Raw genomic sequence first — 13501 nt, forward strand, 5'->3', positions numbered from 1 at the left:
GGCTGACCGCCCTGTGCCTCTCAAGCCAGGGGAGGGCTTCCCTTTAGGGCGTGCGGGGCAGCAAGAAAGTTCTGGGGTCCCGCGAGGACCCGTCACCGCCGACGACAGGGCCAAGTCAGCGTTCCATCAGCAGACTTGCACTGCGCGGTCACCAGCGCCGTCCCTTCTTCCCTTCCAGTTCTCCTGCATGTTCTTTGGAGCCCTTTCCTCTGACCAGCCAGAACACATCAGTCACCCTCTGGACAACGTGGCAACAGCCAGCGACAGCGAAGAGGACACACAAAATGGCAGTTCCTTCTTATTCTAAAGCGATGGAAGCTAAGCCAGCCCCGCCGTCACTGGCCCGCGGGCGCCTCCGCAGTGTCTAAGACCTTGGCCTGGACTTCTGGAGACGGATCCACGACAGCATCTGGTACAAGCTTCCCCACAAAGCCGCATGTCAAGGGGACGCGCTTTGCTTTGCCGCCATCACGCTACCTGGGAGGCGTGGCTGCTTTCTGTGTGGACAAAAAGCCCAGAGTTCAAGCCCCACCGGGAGCTGCCGGTCACCTGTCTTTTGTATTTGACTGCAAGCATTCAGGTTTGGGCGCTGTGGTGTTTTCCTTTTGAACATTGTTCCTTATAGTCTGAGACTTTAAGTAAAATAACCTGCGCGCGGGGGGGGGGGGGCGGTGTCTAAAAAAAAAAAAGTCTCTCCCTCACTTTGCAGTCTTTCTCTGTATTGTAAAATTTTGATCGCAGCCTAATTGTTCTGACTTACCAGATGTGATTTTTTAAATCTTCGGTGTGAATTTTTTTGTTTTTATTTATTTACTTACTTTATAGAAAGCTTTTATTTAATAAGTATAAACTTCCTAAGTACAGCTTCTGGATTATAGCAGTTTCGGTGTGAATTTGACGCAAGTGAGGCCAACACTTCCGTGTCATGCGACACCAGACAGCGACCTCCTCCTGCCAGGAGAGTTTGGGAACGGAGCAGAGCGAGTGGCAGGCGAGGTCTGTCCTTTGTCTCAGCTTCTCACCTGCACAGACTACAAAACAGTTATGTAACAGGCTACGGTGTGCCTCCCCCTCCCCCAGGCCTGTTTACAGTCAGCTGTAACCCGACAGCCGAGACTTACTAACGTCTCACTGTTAAGTCTTTGTGAAAGCAGCAAACCGTCAGGAAGTGGCAAACGACTGGACTTCACTCTGCAAAATTCCTAAGGCGGCTGATTGGATCGGTACGCTTTAGGGCTGAAACAGAACGAATCTGGCTCTTGGAGCTTAGTAATGAGTCATAGCTACCCACAATAATCTAATAAAAACGCAAGTTCATCCCAAGATGTTCCTCAGTGAATGGAAATGGGCTTTCACCAAGCTCTGTGTGGAAACTGGCAAGGCCCACGTAATTTCAGTGACGCCCTCCACACGGTAGGCTGCAGCCTGCTGTAGCTTACTCCTACGACGGATCACGGACGCAGGTGACTCCACGGAGAACTTGCGGGCACCAGAGTGCCTCAGTGGATCTTAATGAGGACGAAGTTTTTGGTTTGCTCATCAAGTTGTGGGGTTTAAGTGGTGAAGGCACAGCTGGGATACAGAGGCCCTGTTCCGTATGCACTGTGGACTTCAGAGCTTGGACACCAAATGCGAAATTCACAGAGACCGCACTTTCGGGGGGCAGCTTTACTCTAAACCATTTCAAAGGTGTAGATCCTGGAAAGCCTAGGTGATTTATATTCAGTCCCCAGCCATTTTGATGCATGGAAGAAATGGGCCGGGGGAAAAGAGCCACAGTGGCTCAAGTGGGAAAGCTGGACGGGAGCAGCTGGGAAGTGCGGTCACCACGAGCCCCAGAGTCCTTGAGACCACCGGGCGCAATGGCAAGGCCTGTGTCTTGGCCACTGTTCAAACCAAAAGAAGTACACAGATTAGTATAAATACTATTATTTATTAAATATCTTTACAGTTTATTTAAATGTATTTACAGAACTATTCCTGCATAAGTTATAATATTTCAGACATCCAATTCAGGTAATTGCCTCTTGGGTAAGACAAGTAATGATAGTCTCAACAGAAAAAAGCAGCTCATTAGTACACAGACTCCAACTGGCTTCATTATTTAGCCATCTTTGCCACAAACTACCTGCTACGTTAAAATGTTGACATGGACACTCTTGAGAAGTTGAATTTTGCAAATATTTTTACAAATTGAATCCAAATACTTTCTGCTTCTATGCTTTGTTTTATTTTTTATGCTTTGTTTTCTAAGCAGATTTGTTTGGAATCTGTAAAACTTGTTAAGTGCAAAAACGTGATACAGTTTCCAGAGAAACTGAATGCCGTGGCTTCCACCAAAGATAGCTGGTATAAGGTGTCAAGGAACCTTGAACTCATCCAAAAGTACAGACATTTACAGTTCCAGCCAGTCCTGTTCACAGTCTCCAAAACCACTCCAAACTTCTCCCCTCCTGCGGTGTTCCTTGGTGTGGCGGGCTGGTGGCACTGAGTGATTCCCGTCCCGCGGCCGCTGACGGGCGACGGCACACTGCCATCACGCAAGGCTTGAAATTTGAGTTTCTAATCTAGACAGAGCCCAGCCCCCAGACATGCACACCTGGAATGGATTCTTTGTGATTGAGTACCCATCAACCATGTCAAGTGAGTCCAGTAATCAGGACAAATCGCTTGTTTTCCCCTTCATTTCTTCTCTCCGTTTTTAAGAGCCTAGGGACTCTACTTCATCTCCATTTGGTAAATTTTGTTTTTGTGCGCAGGCAGCTTAAGTTCATAGGAAGAAATAAGGTTCTGATATGTTTAGAGTGCACATTTTAAAACAGAACAAAATAAAAATTTCAAGCATGTGATAAAAATATTGATTTTTTTATAATACAGTATTGCTTTATAAATATAGATGGAAAAGCTATAAACTTTACTGGTCTTTGGTGCATCCAGAGGGATAGATAATTTGCCATTTGTAAATTAGAAATCCAGATTTTCTCTTTTGTTATAAAAGTCCATTATGTGAGGCAAATGTGTGTGTTTACACTGCTTGCTTGAAAACACAATTGACACACACACTGAGTTCAGAATCACAGCCGCCAAGTGGTGTAGCTCTGTCACGCCGTGGAAGCTTGGGTCTGTGACCTGGGAAAATTCTGTGGGTCCCACATAGCCTCTGGCCACCGAGAGCAGGAGAGTTACTTGTAAACAGCACTCCCACCCATCCCTTGCAGTCATAAAATTAAGTGCATAACACAAAAAGGACAGGGGGCCGAAATAAAACAGAGAAAATACTCTATGTCACTAATCTACAGGCCAGGTTCAAGGTCAATTCCACCGTGCAACTCAATTCTTGTCCCACTTTTTCAGTGTCACTGGAACAGAAAGACACATTGCCGTTTTCCAACAATCATTTCTTTAAAAAGTAAGCTTGATTAAGTGAGTTGTAGAAACCACCAATCTAGCTTTAGGAAGATTGTGTTCGATGGGTTAAATGAGAGCAGAGCAAAGCCAGTAACTTGACCAACACTGCTCTCTTACCACTAATTAAATGTAGGCATTGGAAAATTAATGCAAAATATATCCAGATCATAAGGCTGCGTACCTCTGACCAAAAATAATTAAAAACCTACTAAAAAAAGCTGAAGTCACCAGTCCGAGTTTAAAGGTGTTCCTTCTAACAAAACCCTTCCGCATGCAACTTTCTTTACTTTCTAAATACACCGAGACTGCAAATAGTATGTGCAAAATAAACCCCGCACCGCCGCTCACGCTGCCCTCCCCCTGGCGTGAGGACTGCCCTCACGCGGTCTCCTCCCGCACCCCACCCCCCTTCTCTCCCGAAGAATTCTCTTTTGTCAAGTTAGGGTAGTTAAGGCATTCTGACATGTAATTAAAGATGATTCAAAATACACACCTAACATTACGTCAATTTAGGAATAGTAGATAAATTACTGAACGGCTTACAAATGAATAACTCATTCTTATAAATGAAATGCCTGTTACAAGCATGATGCACTGAAATATAGTAATGACATGTACATGGTACATGTTAAACAATTTTAAATAAAACAAAAGCTCGACAGTTACTCAAATATACAGTACAAATTCACAAAACAAAATCTTTTAAAACAAGTTGAGGTAACCTCAAACGTAAGTGTGAATGCAACGACCCAGGGAGTCAGCATCTCCTCGAGAGAAGCCTTGCTCAGTTCCCCGCCAGTAGATTCATATCAGGTTCCATTGCATTCCCATCTACACACCAGCGTTACCTGACTCATATGTATAAAACATGGCTTTAATTTAAGGATTTCTACATATATATATTTTTCTACCACCAAGTTAATGAAGGGAAAAAACTGACCCAAAAATATATCTCTTTACAGCAGTCAACGTGTACACAAACCTTAAAATAAGTCTGAGCTTGCAGATCATGGGAAAACCGGATGTGGGGTGGTTTTGTAAGGGACTACACGCTGCAGAATGGCTATTCGGAAACTGTAAACATTAAGCTCGATTCAGAAACCCCTAAACTTCTGCTGCGGGCAACTGCGAATGTCAGATCCTCCCTAGGAGTTTTCCTCGTGGACTTCCATGCTGCCGCCACGTGGACTCGCTGACTTTGGCGCACACTCTAGAGAAAGCAAAGCTCCTAGTCAGAGGTCTGAGGAAGACTGGGTGGCACGACCATCAGAAGCCAACCAAAGCCAAAGTTACAGTTGGCCGTTCCCACCCACTGCACCTGCAACTCCCACATTATCAGACAGCCGGGCAGGAAGCTCAGCAGAGGCTCTGAGGGAGGAGGCTTCCCCACCCCTCGCTGTCGGCCATCAGCCTGTGGTTTGGACTAATCTACAAACTGCCAAGACTTTAGTCACAGGAACACAGTAAGCATCTTTTTAAAAGCACAAAATATTTGCATCCATAGAACTAAAATGAATTTTCCTTTCAATCGGTAACACAAATGCTGTCGGGATCAAGATGTTACAACCCACAGCAACGTTTTAGAGCAGTTATAAGCTCCTGAAAAATAGGAGTCTACAATGAGCAGAAAGCCACAGCCAGTCATCGGGACAGAGTATGGCCGGAGGACACAGTGACACTTCTCACGAACGGTGTAGAAGTTTTCTAAATGTATCATTACAATGCGATCTGTGTAAGACCTAGAATCCCTTTAACACACTAATTTTGAACTCACTTTACCAACATTACTCACTTTCAAAACTTCAGCTGCTTTTGAAAAGTAACAGCCTCTGTAAAAGTACCAGGCTGTGGGAACTCCACGAGAAGGCCCACCGTCAGGTCGGAACCCCCTTGCAGCTGCCGCCGGCAGGCGTGAGCTGGTGAGTGACAGCAGTGGTTCTCAACAAAGATCTCGACGGGTCTCAGGAGACAGGCACAGGCTCATCACTGGCCGTGGAGATCAGTGGCAAAGACGCAGTCCCGCCAGCAGGATCAGCACACACGGCAGGGAACACTGGACGACAGCAGGAAAGGCAGAGGCCGGCCCCTCGGAGTCAGTCTGTGTACTCGGCCACTATTGACAGGAGGACGGTGATGTCATCTGGCTTCCCACCTAAAATGAAAACCAAGACAGATCAGTATTTCTTTTAAACGTCGTGTCAAAATCTGAAGGCAGAGAGACAGAGACAGAGAACTCCCAATCACTGGCTCACTCCTCAGATGCAACAGCCAGGGCCAAAGCAAGGAGTCGGAACCCAATCCGGGTTCCCCACAGGGGTGGCAGGGACCCAGGGACCTGCCGTCTCCCTGAGCGCGCATTAGCAGGAAGCTGGATTCAAGCAGAACGGGGACCCGGACTGGGCCTTCCAGTCCAGCTGCCAGCACCGCGAGCTGCATCTTAACCCCTGTGCAAACGCCAGCACCCAGATCAACAGATTTTAACAGGAAAACTCAATAAAAATACATGCTTAGGGGCAGGCATTCTGCACAGCAGCTAGACCATCACTTGGCACGCCCCCCTCCTACAATGGAGTGCGTCGGTTTGAGTCCTGCTCCATTTCTGATCCAGCTTCCTGCTGATGTGCATCCTAGCAGTCAGTGGGTGATGTTACTGGAGTCCTGCCACATGTGTGGGAGACCCACGCTGGAGCTCTGGGCTCGTGGCTTCTGCCTGACCAGTCTCAGCTGCTGCAGGTATTTGGGGAGTGAAACAGTCGATGGAAGATCAATCGATCTCTCTCTTTCTCTCCCCCTTGCACATAAAATGAAAATCAATTAAAAAAATATTTAAAAAACATGCACGGCCGGCGCCGCGGCTCACTAGGCTAATCCTTCGCCTTGCGGCGCCGGCACACCGGGTTCTAGTCCCGGTCGGGACGCCGGATTCTGTCCCAGTTGCCCCTCTTCCAGGCCAGCTCTCTGCTGTGGCCAGGGAGTGCAGTGGAGGATGGCCCAAGTGGTTGGGCTCTGCACCCCATGGGAGACCAGGGGAAGCACCTGGCTCCTAGCTTCGGATCAGCGCGGTGCGCCGGCCGCGGCGGCCATTGGAGGGTGAACCAATGGCAAAGGAAGACCTTTCTCTCTGTCTCTCTCCCTCACTGTCCACTCTGCCTGTCAAATATATATATATGCACCTAAATAAGTACTAGAAATAAATGCTGCATTTCTGGCAGGTTGGCTGCCGATGCACTGTAGTAGGGAAAAGAGAAAAACCCCGATACGCGCAGTCATTCAGCGGAGAAGACGACGAAAGCACAGGGAAGCTCACTGACCTCCAGAAGCGCAGGGGCTCCGGGAGGCGGCCACCACTGCTGTGCGCACCATCAGAGCAGACACAATCTCTCCAGAGAAATTTTGCCTCACAAGTAACACACTTCTACCACAATCCCAATCTGGACAAACACAGTCAATGTTTTGAAAGTAGGACCAGTCTTGTCGTCTAATCTGCCAAATATCTGTGGCATGTAGTTTTTTTCTATTCTAACATTTCCTGGAGGGCCAAGAAATGCTTTATTTGTCATCAAATTACGTCAGCGAGAAACAGACCAACTCCACTCATCCTGACGTGTGAGCACCAACAGGTCACCCCAGCTCGGAAGCGAGGTACTGGCCTGGCAGGAAGACGCAGCAGACTGCGGGAGTCCACGGTCGGCGGATTCACACAGCCTCCCCTTCAGAAATCTGCTGTGGCAATTTGGCAGGCAAATGCTGTCCGCGAGTCCCACCAAGTCAGGGACAGGGAGAAGTGAAATGTCAGACGTGGCAAGCGCACAGGAGTGTGCCAGGAGTGTGCAGGCCTCCGGGCAGCGTGGAGGCCTTCAGGGCTCAGGTCCGCACAGCGCAGCGGTGGCAGTAAAGGGCAGGAGGTTCCGCCGCCTCGGCAGCCAGGCATCCTCTGCAGGGAACACAGGGCGCCGGGCACTCGGCCTGGCCCTCCTGACCTTGCTCAGGGCCACGGGCTCACAGCTGGGAGGCTAGCAGAGGACACCTGCAGTCTGGCCCACAGCCCAGACCCCTCCCACTTGAGGATAGCATGTCCCCAGTGAGTCCCTGTGACCTTCCCAAAGAATGCTTACCTCTCACATTCAGTCCGTTGTCACATGCAAACTGTGCAAAAGGTGACATGTAATTTGGGTCATATGCCAGCTCGTGAGCTTGCTCAGCAATGCTTCGTGCCGTCTGCTGTATACTCTCGTAGTTTGAATTCTAAGATGAAAAGAGGAGTTATTTTTATCTCAGGCCACATGGAGTTTTCCAGGCAAGTAAGCTTCTTGCACTATCAGCTTGAGGACAGCGGCCTCCCCTCGCTTCCCACCGTTAAGTTTCATTCTAATTAGACACTAAGCATTGCAGTGCCCAGCTAGTACGCAGGACACGAGTGCTGTCCACCAGGAAGTTCTGACAGGCTGGCCTTGGACCTTGACGCTTGGATTCTCAGTTTTGTTTTTTCCCATTTGAAATTCTTTTCTTGCAAAACTGATGGATGGAAAAGGCAGCTTCTGATGGCATTTTGAGGATGACCTCAGGAGTGCCCCTCCTTGGGAATGCAGTGCTGGCCCGCAGTTTGCTCTCCAAGGCAGAGCTGCCAGCTGCTCTACTGAAAACGCCTTTATGATCTTCCGTTAGGACAGACTCTCATACAGCTGTGTGATCCGGAGCCTCCCTCAACCCTGCTGCCCCTGCTCCTCGTCTGCAAAACGGGGATGGGAAAACAAGGCCCCGTTGGTGCCCACACTCAGAGGCCCCACTTCCATCTGAACAATAGTTTTTGCTTCATGGTCACTGCCTCAGAGACCTCCCCTGACCAATCTCAGCCACAGCCTCTCTGTCTGTTCCCCACCGGCTTCATTTACCAGCAGCACTGCCTCACAGTCGGCTGCTCTGGCTGATCTGCTCCCCAGAACTGAAGCTACAGGAAGGGCCGTGTCTGCCACACCCCTGTCACCACACAGCACGGTGCCCACGACACAGAAGCACCTGCAAGTACTGAGCTCCACAGACGAGGCTTGGTGCTGCGCTCCCCTCTGCAGGGCCTGAGTTAGTCCTCACCGCAACCCTGCAAGATAAGGCCTCTAGTGCTCCCCATTCTACAGTGAGCAGAGTACCCGCAAGCAGTGAGAGGGACAAACTCCGCCTGTACTGGCACTCGCGAAGGAAAGGCTGGTTTTCACCTCCTCTGACTCTGAGGGGAGAATTCCAAACTGTTGCATTACTGGTGACAGCTCAGGTCCCATCAGACTCCGAGCTGCCTGCCGCTCTGGGCTGGCTCTCGTGGGACTCTTTCTTGCCTTTGCCAGCCTCAATACCTGACGGGTGTGTTATAGGAATAAAGGGAGAGAGCTGGCGCTGCAGCACAGTGAGTTAAGCCACTATCTGCAGCACTGGCTTGAGTCCCAGCTGCTCCACTCTGATCCAGCTCCCTGCTAATGCACCTGGGACAGCAGTGGAGGACGGCCCAAGTGCTTGGGCCCCTGCCAACCACATGCGAGACCCAGAGGAAGCTCCTGGCTTCTGCCTGGCCTAGCCCTGGGTGTTGTGGCCATTTGAGGAGTGAACCAGTAGATGGAAGCTCACTCTCTTCCTCTATCTCTTTAATTCTGACTTATGAATAAATAAATAAATCTTTAAAACAAACAAACAAGAATAAAAGAAGAAAAAGACCATGAGGAGCCAATACCATATGCACCATTAAATGCAAACACTTCCAAGAAGGTGCCCCTCCGGACTCCGCCCCTTCACTGCCCCGAAGAAGGCTGAGGCAAGAAGGCTCTCCTCCCCTCAGTTCTCCACTGTGAATGCTTCCACGTATAATCACCCGAGACAGAACTGTCAGGATTTTCCTGAAGTTCACAAAAACAGTTTTCTCTAAAACCACAGAGAGAAAAATAAAATGGAATCAACAGAACCCAGCGGCCAGAGAGGGCCAACCTCGGAGTCGTTACCTTCAGCTTCTTCAGCTCCTGAAGGATCATGTAATCAGGCATGTTGTCAAAGAGTCCGTCTGTGGCCGTCAGGATAATGTCGCCCAACTGGACGTCGAAAGACGTGCTGTCAGCAGCATCCGGGCTGAGGCAGGGACGGGGAGGGCAGAGTTAAGAAAGCCCTTGAGAGACGCAGTTCAAGGTTTCCCTCAGGCACTATTTCACAATGCAGTAAAGCTCCTTTAAGAAAAACTAATTCATAATAATGGCATCAATAAAAAAGTCATTCTGAAATTCCTAACCTTGAAAAGGCCACTCTAATGTTGAAAAGCTTTACTGAGACCAGAGTAAAACCAATGCAGTGATAGCCAAAGGTGGCTTTAGAGCAGGAAGAGGTCTCTCTGGAGTCACAGCTAGCGTGCCTCCACAGCCCTGCTGGAAATGACTCTCCTTCCTCAGCTTCAGAGCCAAATCCCACCCTCTCCTACTCATTTTCACTCATCAGCCTCCCTGCACGACTGGCTCTGGCTCTCAGGATGCTGTGTTAAGAGTAAGGGTGGGTCCTGTAAGAATTAACTGTCACGACTGTCCCCCAGGGATCACAGAGGGCTTGTCACACTTCGGATTTACTTGTTAGTATGTCTGGCACATGGTCTTCAAGAAACAGCTGTTAAATGACGAAGTGAAAGAAGAAACAAATATCTGACTCTCAAAGTTGGGGGAAAAAAAAATCTTCAAAATAATGTTAAAAGAAGAGAGGAAGGGGCTGGTGCTACAGCACAGCAGGTTAAGCCTCTGCCTGCAAAGCTGCTGGCATCCCGTAAGGTCACTGGTTCAAGACCCAGCTGCTCCAATTCAGATCCAGCTCCCTGTTAATGCACCTGGCAAAGCAGTGGAGGACGGCCCCAGTGCTTGGGCCCTGCACCTGCGCGGGGGACCTGGAGGAAGCTCCTGGCTCCGGCCTGGCCCAGCCCTGGGTATTGCAGCCATTTGAGGAGTGAACCAGCAGATGGAAGGCCTCTCCGTCTGTCTCTAATTCTGACTTTCAAATTTTTAACAAAAAAGCAAAAAGAAAGGAAGGAAGGAAGGCTGCGTAGCATCCGCGACCACCAGCTGTGTAAAAGGGGGGCGACTCACAGATGCAGCCGCTCCTACCTGCAGAGATGCAGAGACGGTGGCCGCCTGTGAGGGCAGGAGGACGGGGGTTTCTCACTACAGCTCTTCGTGTACAACTTTTAAAAAAGCAGACAGGAGACCTTTTTCTCTGACAATGACTGATGAAAACAGACCCAGGGATGGGAAGCAGCCAGGTGGGGAGAAAAGACCAGGGTCAGCGTGGCCACGGCCTCCTGGGACTGGTTCTCGGGCACTTCCGAAGGCCAGCGTCACTGCTTCCAGAGCTCCAAGGGCAAAGGGGAGGTGCCGACATTCTGCTTTCCCCCAGCCTCACGGAACAAGCAGGCCAAAGAAAACCAGACACTGACCCAAGAGGGAGGGGCAGAACCAAAGCAACCGGGGCTTGACAGGGAGTCCCAGCTTGTGTGTCAGCAGCACGTCACAAAGTGTGCGACAGCACGAAGAGCAGCAGCACCACTCCCACCAGAATCCCCGCAGGTGGCTGGGGAAACTTCTACAGTTCTGCATACGCGTTAGCAGGGAACAAACTTGCCCCACACATCCTTATAACATGTACTTTGTAAAAACAGCTGCCACAGGAACTTGTAAGTTAAGGCTGAAACACTATCGACAAGAGCAACCAGTAACTGAAGAGCCAGGTGCAGCAGCAAGACAAGGAAAAGACTGTAAAACAGGGAAAGCAGGCCGGCTCTTTCCGGGGAATAAAGAGGAACAACGCGAGACGCCTCATCCGCTGTCTGACAAGGGGTCTGTCTGGAAGCGCACATGATGGACAGCCGGCCTATTTTATGCTGAGCTGGTCCTTTCCCCACAAGTGTCCTTCGCTAGTCTGCCTGTGGGAGACTTGCTCCCATTGGACGGCCTGTCCTCTCCTACTACTCCCACCCACGGGCTTGGTGTTCCGCCAGCTGCAGTTTTGCCCATTTTGATTGAACACACTGTGCTGCTGGAAACTTTAACTACACTGAAACATGAGCCGAAGTCACATGCTACTGAGCTGTCTCTGGGCTCCAGGGGAAGCCGCCACTGCCACCTCGCTGGCAGGCAGCAGAGTGTCCGAAAGATAGTGGTGAGATAATGCAGTGCCCAAACAGGAAGTGTCAAATGAAGGAAAATGGAAGCACCATTCTCCAAAAATGGTTAGGTGACTTTGGTACCTATGGAGGCCACGGGGTCCTGAGCTTTCCCTACTCCAGTGTGGCTAATACTCATGCGTGTTACAGACAACTGAAGGAGATCTATAGTCAAAAGTTCTTCCAATTATGGTAACCTGCTTACAACTCAAAGTAAAAGTGCTTTCTTCTCTTTGGGGGACAGTAATAGCAGTCTTAGGTGGGTGACACTGAATACCTAATTATATAGCACACTCAGTTCAGGTGCAAAGTCCACAATAAATCCTCATCTTATCTTTGTGTGGGCTAAAGGTCCTCTTTAGTAAGAGCTGTTAAATGAACACACAGACCAATGCCACCGGGCATCTGGCACAGTGGTTGAGTTGCCACTTGCAACCCCCCATTCCACATCAGAGTGCTTGGATTTGAGTCCCTCTCGGCCTCTGAACCAGCTTCCTGCTAATGCACACGCTGGGAGGCAGCAGGTGATGGCTCACGACGAGGGAGACCCAGGCTCTGGGCTTCAGTCTGGCCTAGCTTTGGCTGTTGTGGACATTTGGAGATTGAACCAGTGGATGGAAGATCTCGATCTCTCTCTCATTTTGGCCTTCAAAAACAAAAACACCACCACCAAAAAAAAAAAGCAAGGGCTAGTGTGGCATAGTGGGTAAAGCCTCCACCTGTGATGGCAGCATCCCACATGGGCAATGGTTTGTGTACTGGATGCTCCACTTCCAATCCAGCTCCTTGCTAATGGCCTGGGAAAAGCAGTGGAAGATGGTCCAAGTACTTGGGCCCCTGACACCCACATGGGAGACTTGGATGAAGCTACTGTATTTGACCTGGTTCAGCCCTGGCCATTGTGGCCACTTGGGGAGTGAATCAGTGGATGGAAGATCTCTTTCTGTTTCGCCCTCTCTTTCTGTAACTCTGACTTACAAATAAGTAAATACTTCAAAAAAAAAAAGAAGAAGAAAGAAAAGAAAAGAAAAGAAAAGAAAAGAAAAGAAAAGAAAAGAAAAGAAAAGAAAAGAAAAGAAAAGAAAAAGAGAAAAGAAAAGAAAAGAAAGAAAACACTTGGTAGATACTTTTTTTTTTTGACAGGCAGAGTGGACAGTGAGAGAGAGAGAAAGGTCTTCCTTTTCCGTTGGTTCACCCCCCAAATGGCTGCTGCAGCTGGTGCGCTGTGCTGATCCGAAGCCAGGAGCCAGGAGCTTCTTGTGGTCTCCCATGTGGGTGCAGGGCCCAAGTACTTGGGCCATCCTCCACTGCACTCCCGGGCCACAGCAGAAAACTGGACTGGAAGAGGAACAACCGGGACAGAATCCGGCGCCCCAACCAGGACTAGAACCCGGGGTGCCGGTGTTGCAGGCGGAGGATTAGCCTATTGAGCCACGGTGGTGCTGGCCACTTGGTAGATACTTTTTTTTTTTATTTTTTTTTATTTTTTGACAGGCAGAGTGGACAGTGAGAGAGAGAGAGACAGAGAGAAAGGTCTTCCTTTTTGCCGTTGGTTCACCCTCCAATGGCCGCCGCGGCCGGCGCGCTGCGGCCGGCGCACCGCGCTGATCCGATGGCAGGAGCCAGGAGCCAGGTGCTTTTCCTGGTCTCCCATGGGGTGCAGGGCCCAAGCACCTGGGCAATCCTCCACTGCACTCCCTGGCCACAGCAGAGGGCTGGCCTGGAAGAGGGGCAACCGGGACAGAATCCGGAGCCCCGACCGGGACTAGAACCCGGTGTGCCGGCGCCGCTAGGCGGAGGATTAGCCTAGTGAGCCGCGGCGCCGGCTTTGGTAGATACTTTTAACAAAAGGTTCATTACCCATCATAAACTGCAAATGATGTTTGTGCCAGACCCTGTAATCTTTTAAATTGCAGTGAAACC

General features: G+C 49.8%; 2 protein-coding genes across 6 annotated transcripts in view; one reads left to right on the forward strand and one right to left on the reverse strand.

Annotated features, from left to right (window-relative positions):
• The window catches only part of RAD9B (RAD9 checkpoint clamp component B), a 42874-nt gene extending 40291 nt beyond the window's left edge, over positions 1-2583 (forward strand). For all 3 annotated transcript variants that reach the window (XM_002719765.6, XM_089323110.1, XM_089323111.1), the window contains one exon: positions 179-2583. In XM_002719765.6, coding sequence (XP_002719811.5) covers positions 179-307 — 129 coding nt within the window. In that variant the 3' untranslated portion in view covers positions 308-2583. The remainder of the gene's footprint in view (positions 1-178) is intronic.
• Positions 1914-13501, reverse strand: part of PPTC7 (protein phosphatase targeting COQ7) — a 61808-nt gene continuing 50220 nt past the window's right edge. For 2 of the 3 annotated variants that reach the window (XM_002719748.6, XM_089323112.1), the window contains exons 4-6: positions 9390-9513; positions 7524-7653; positions 1914-5560 (exon numbers count right to left, since the gene is read on the reverse strand). In XM_002719748.6, coding sequence (XP_002719794.1) covers positions 5502-5560; positions 7524-7653; positions 9390-9513 — 313 coding nt within the window. In that variant the 3' untranslated portion in view covers positions 1914-5501. The remainder of the gene's footprint in view (positions 5561-7523; positions 7654-9389; positions 9514-13501) is intronic. The other variant, XR_016227106.1, reaches the window with a different exon arrangement.

This window comes from Oryctolagus cuniculus, chromosome 21 (assembly GCF_051225735.1).
Source record: "Oryctolagus cuniculus isolate XC-2025 breed Fujian yellow rabbit chromosome 21, ASM5122573v1, whole genome shotgun sequence".
Taxonomy (NCBI): Eukaryota; Metazoa; Chordata; class Mammalia; order Lagomorpha; family Leporidae; genus Oryctolagus; species Oryctolagus cuniculus.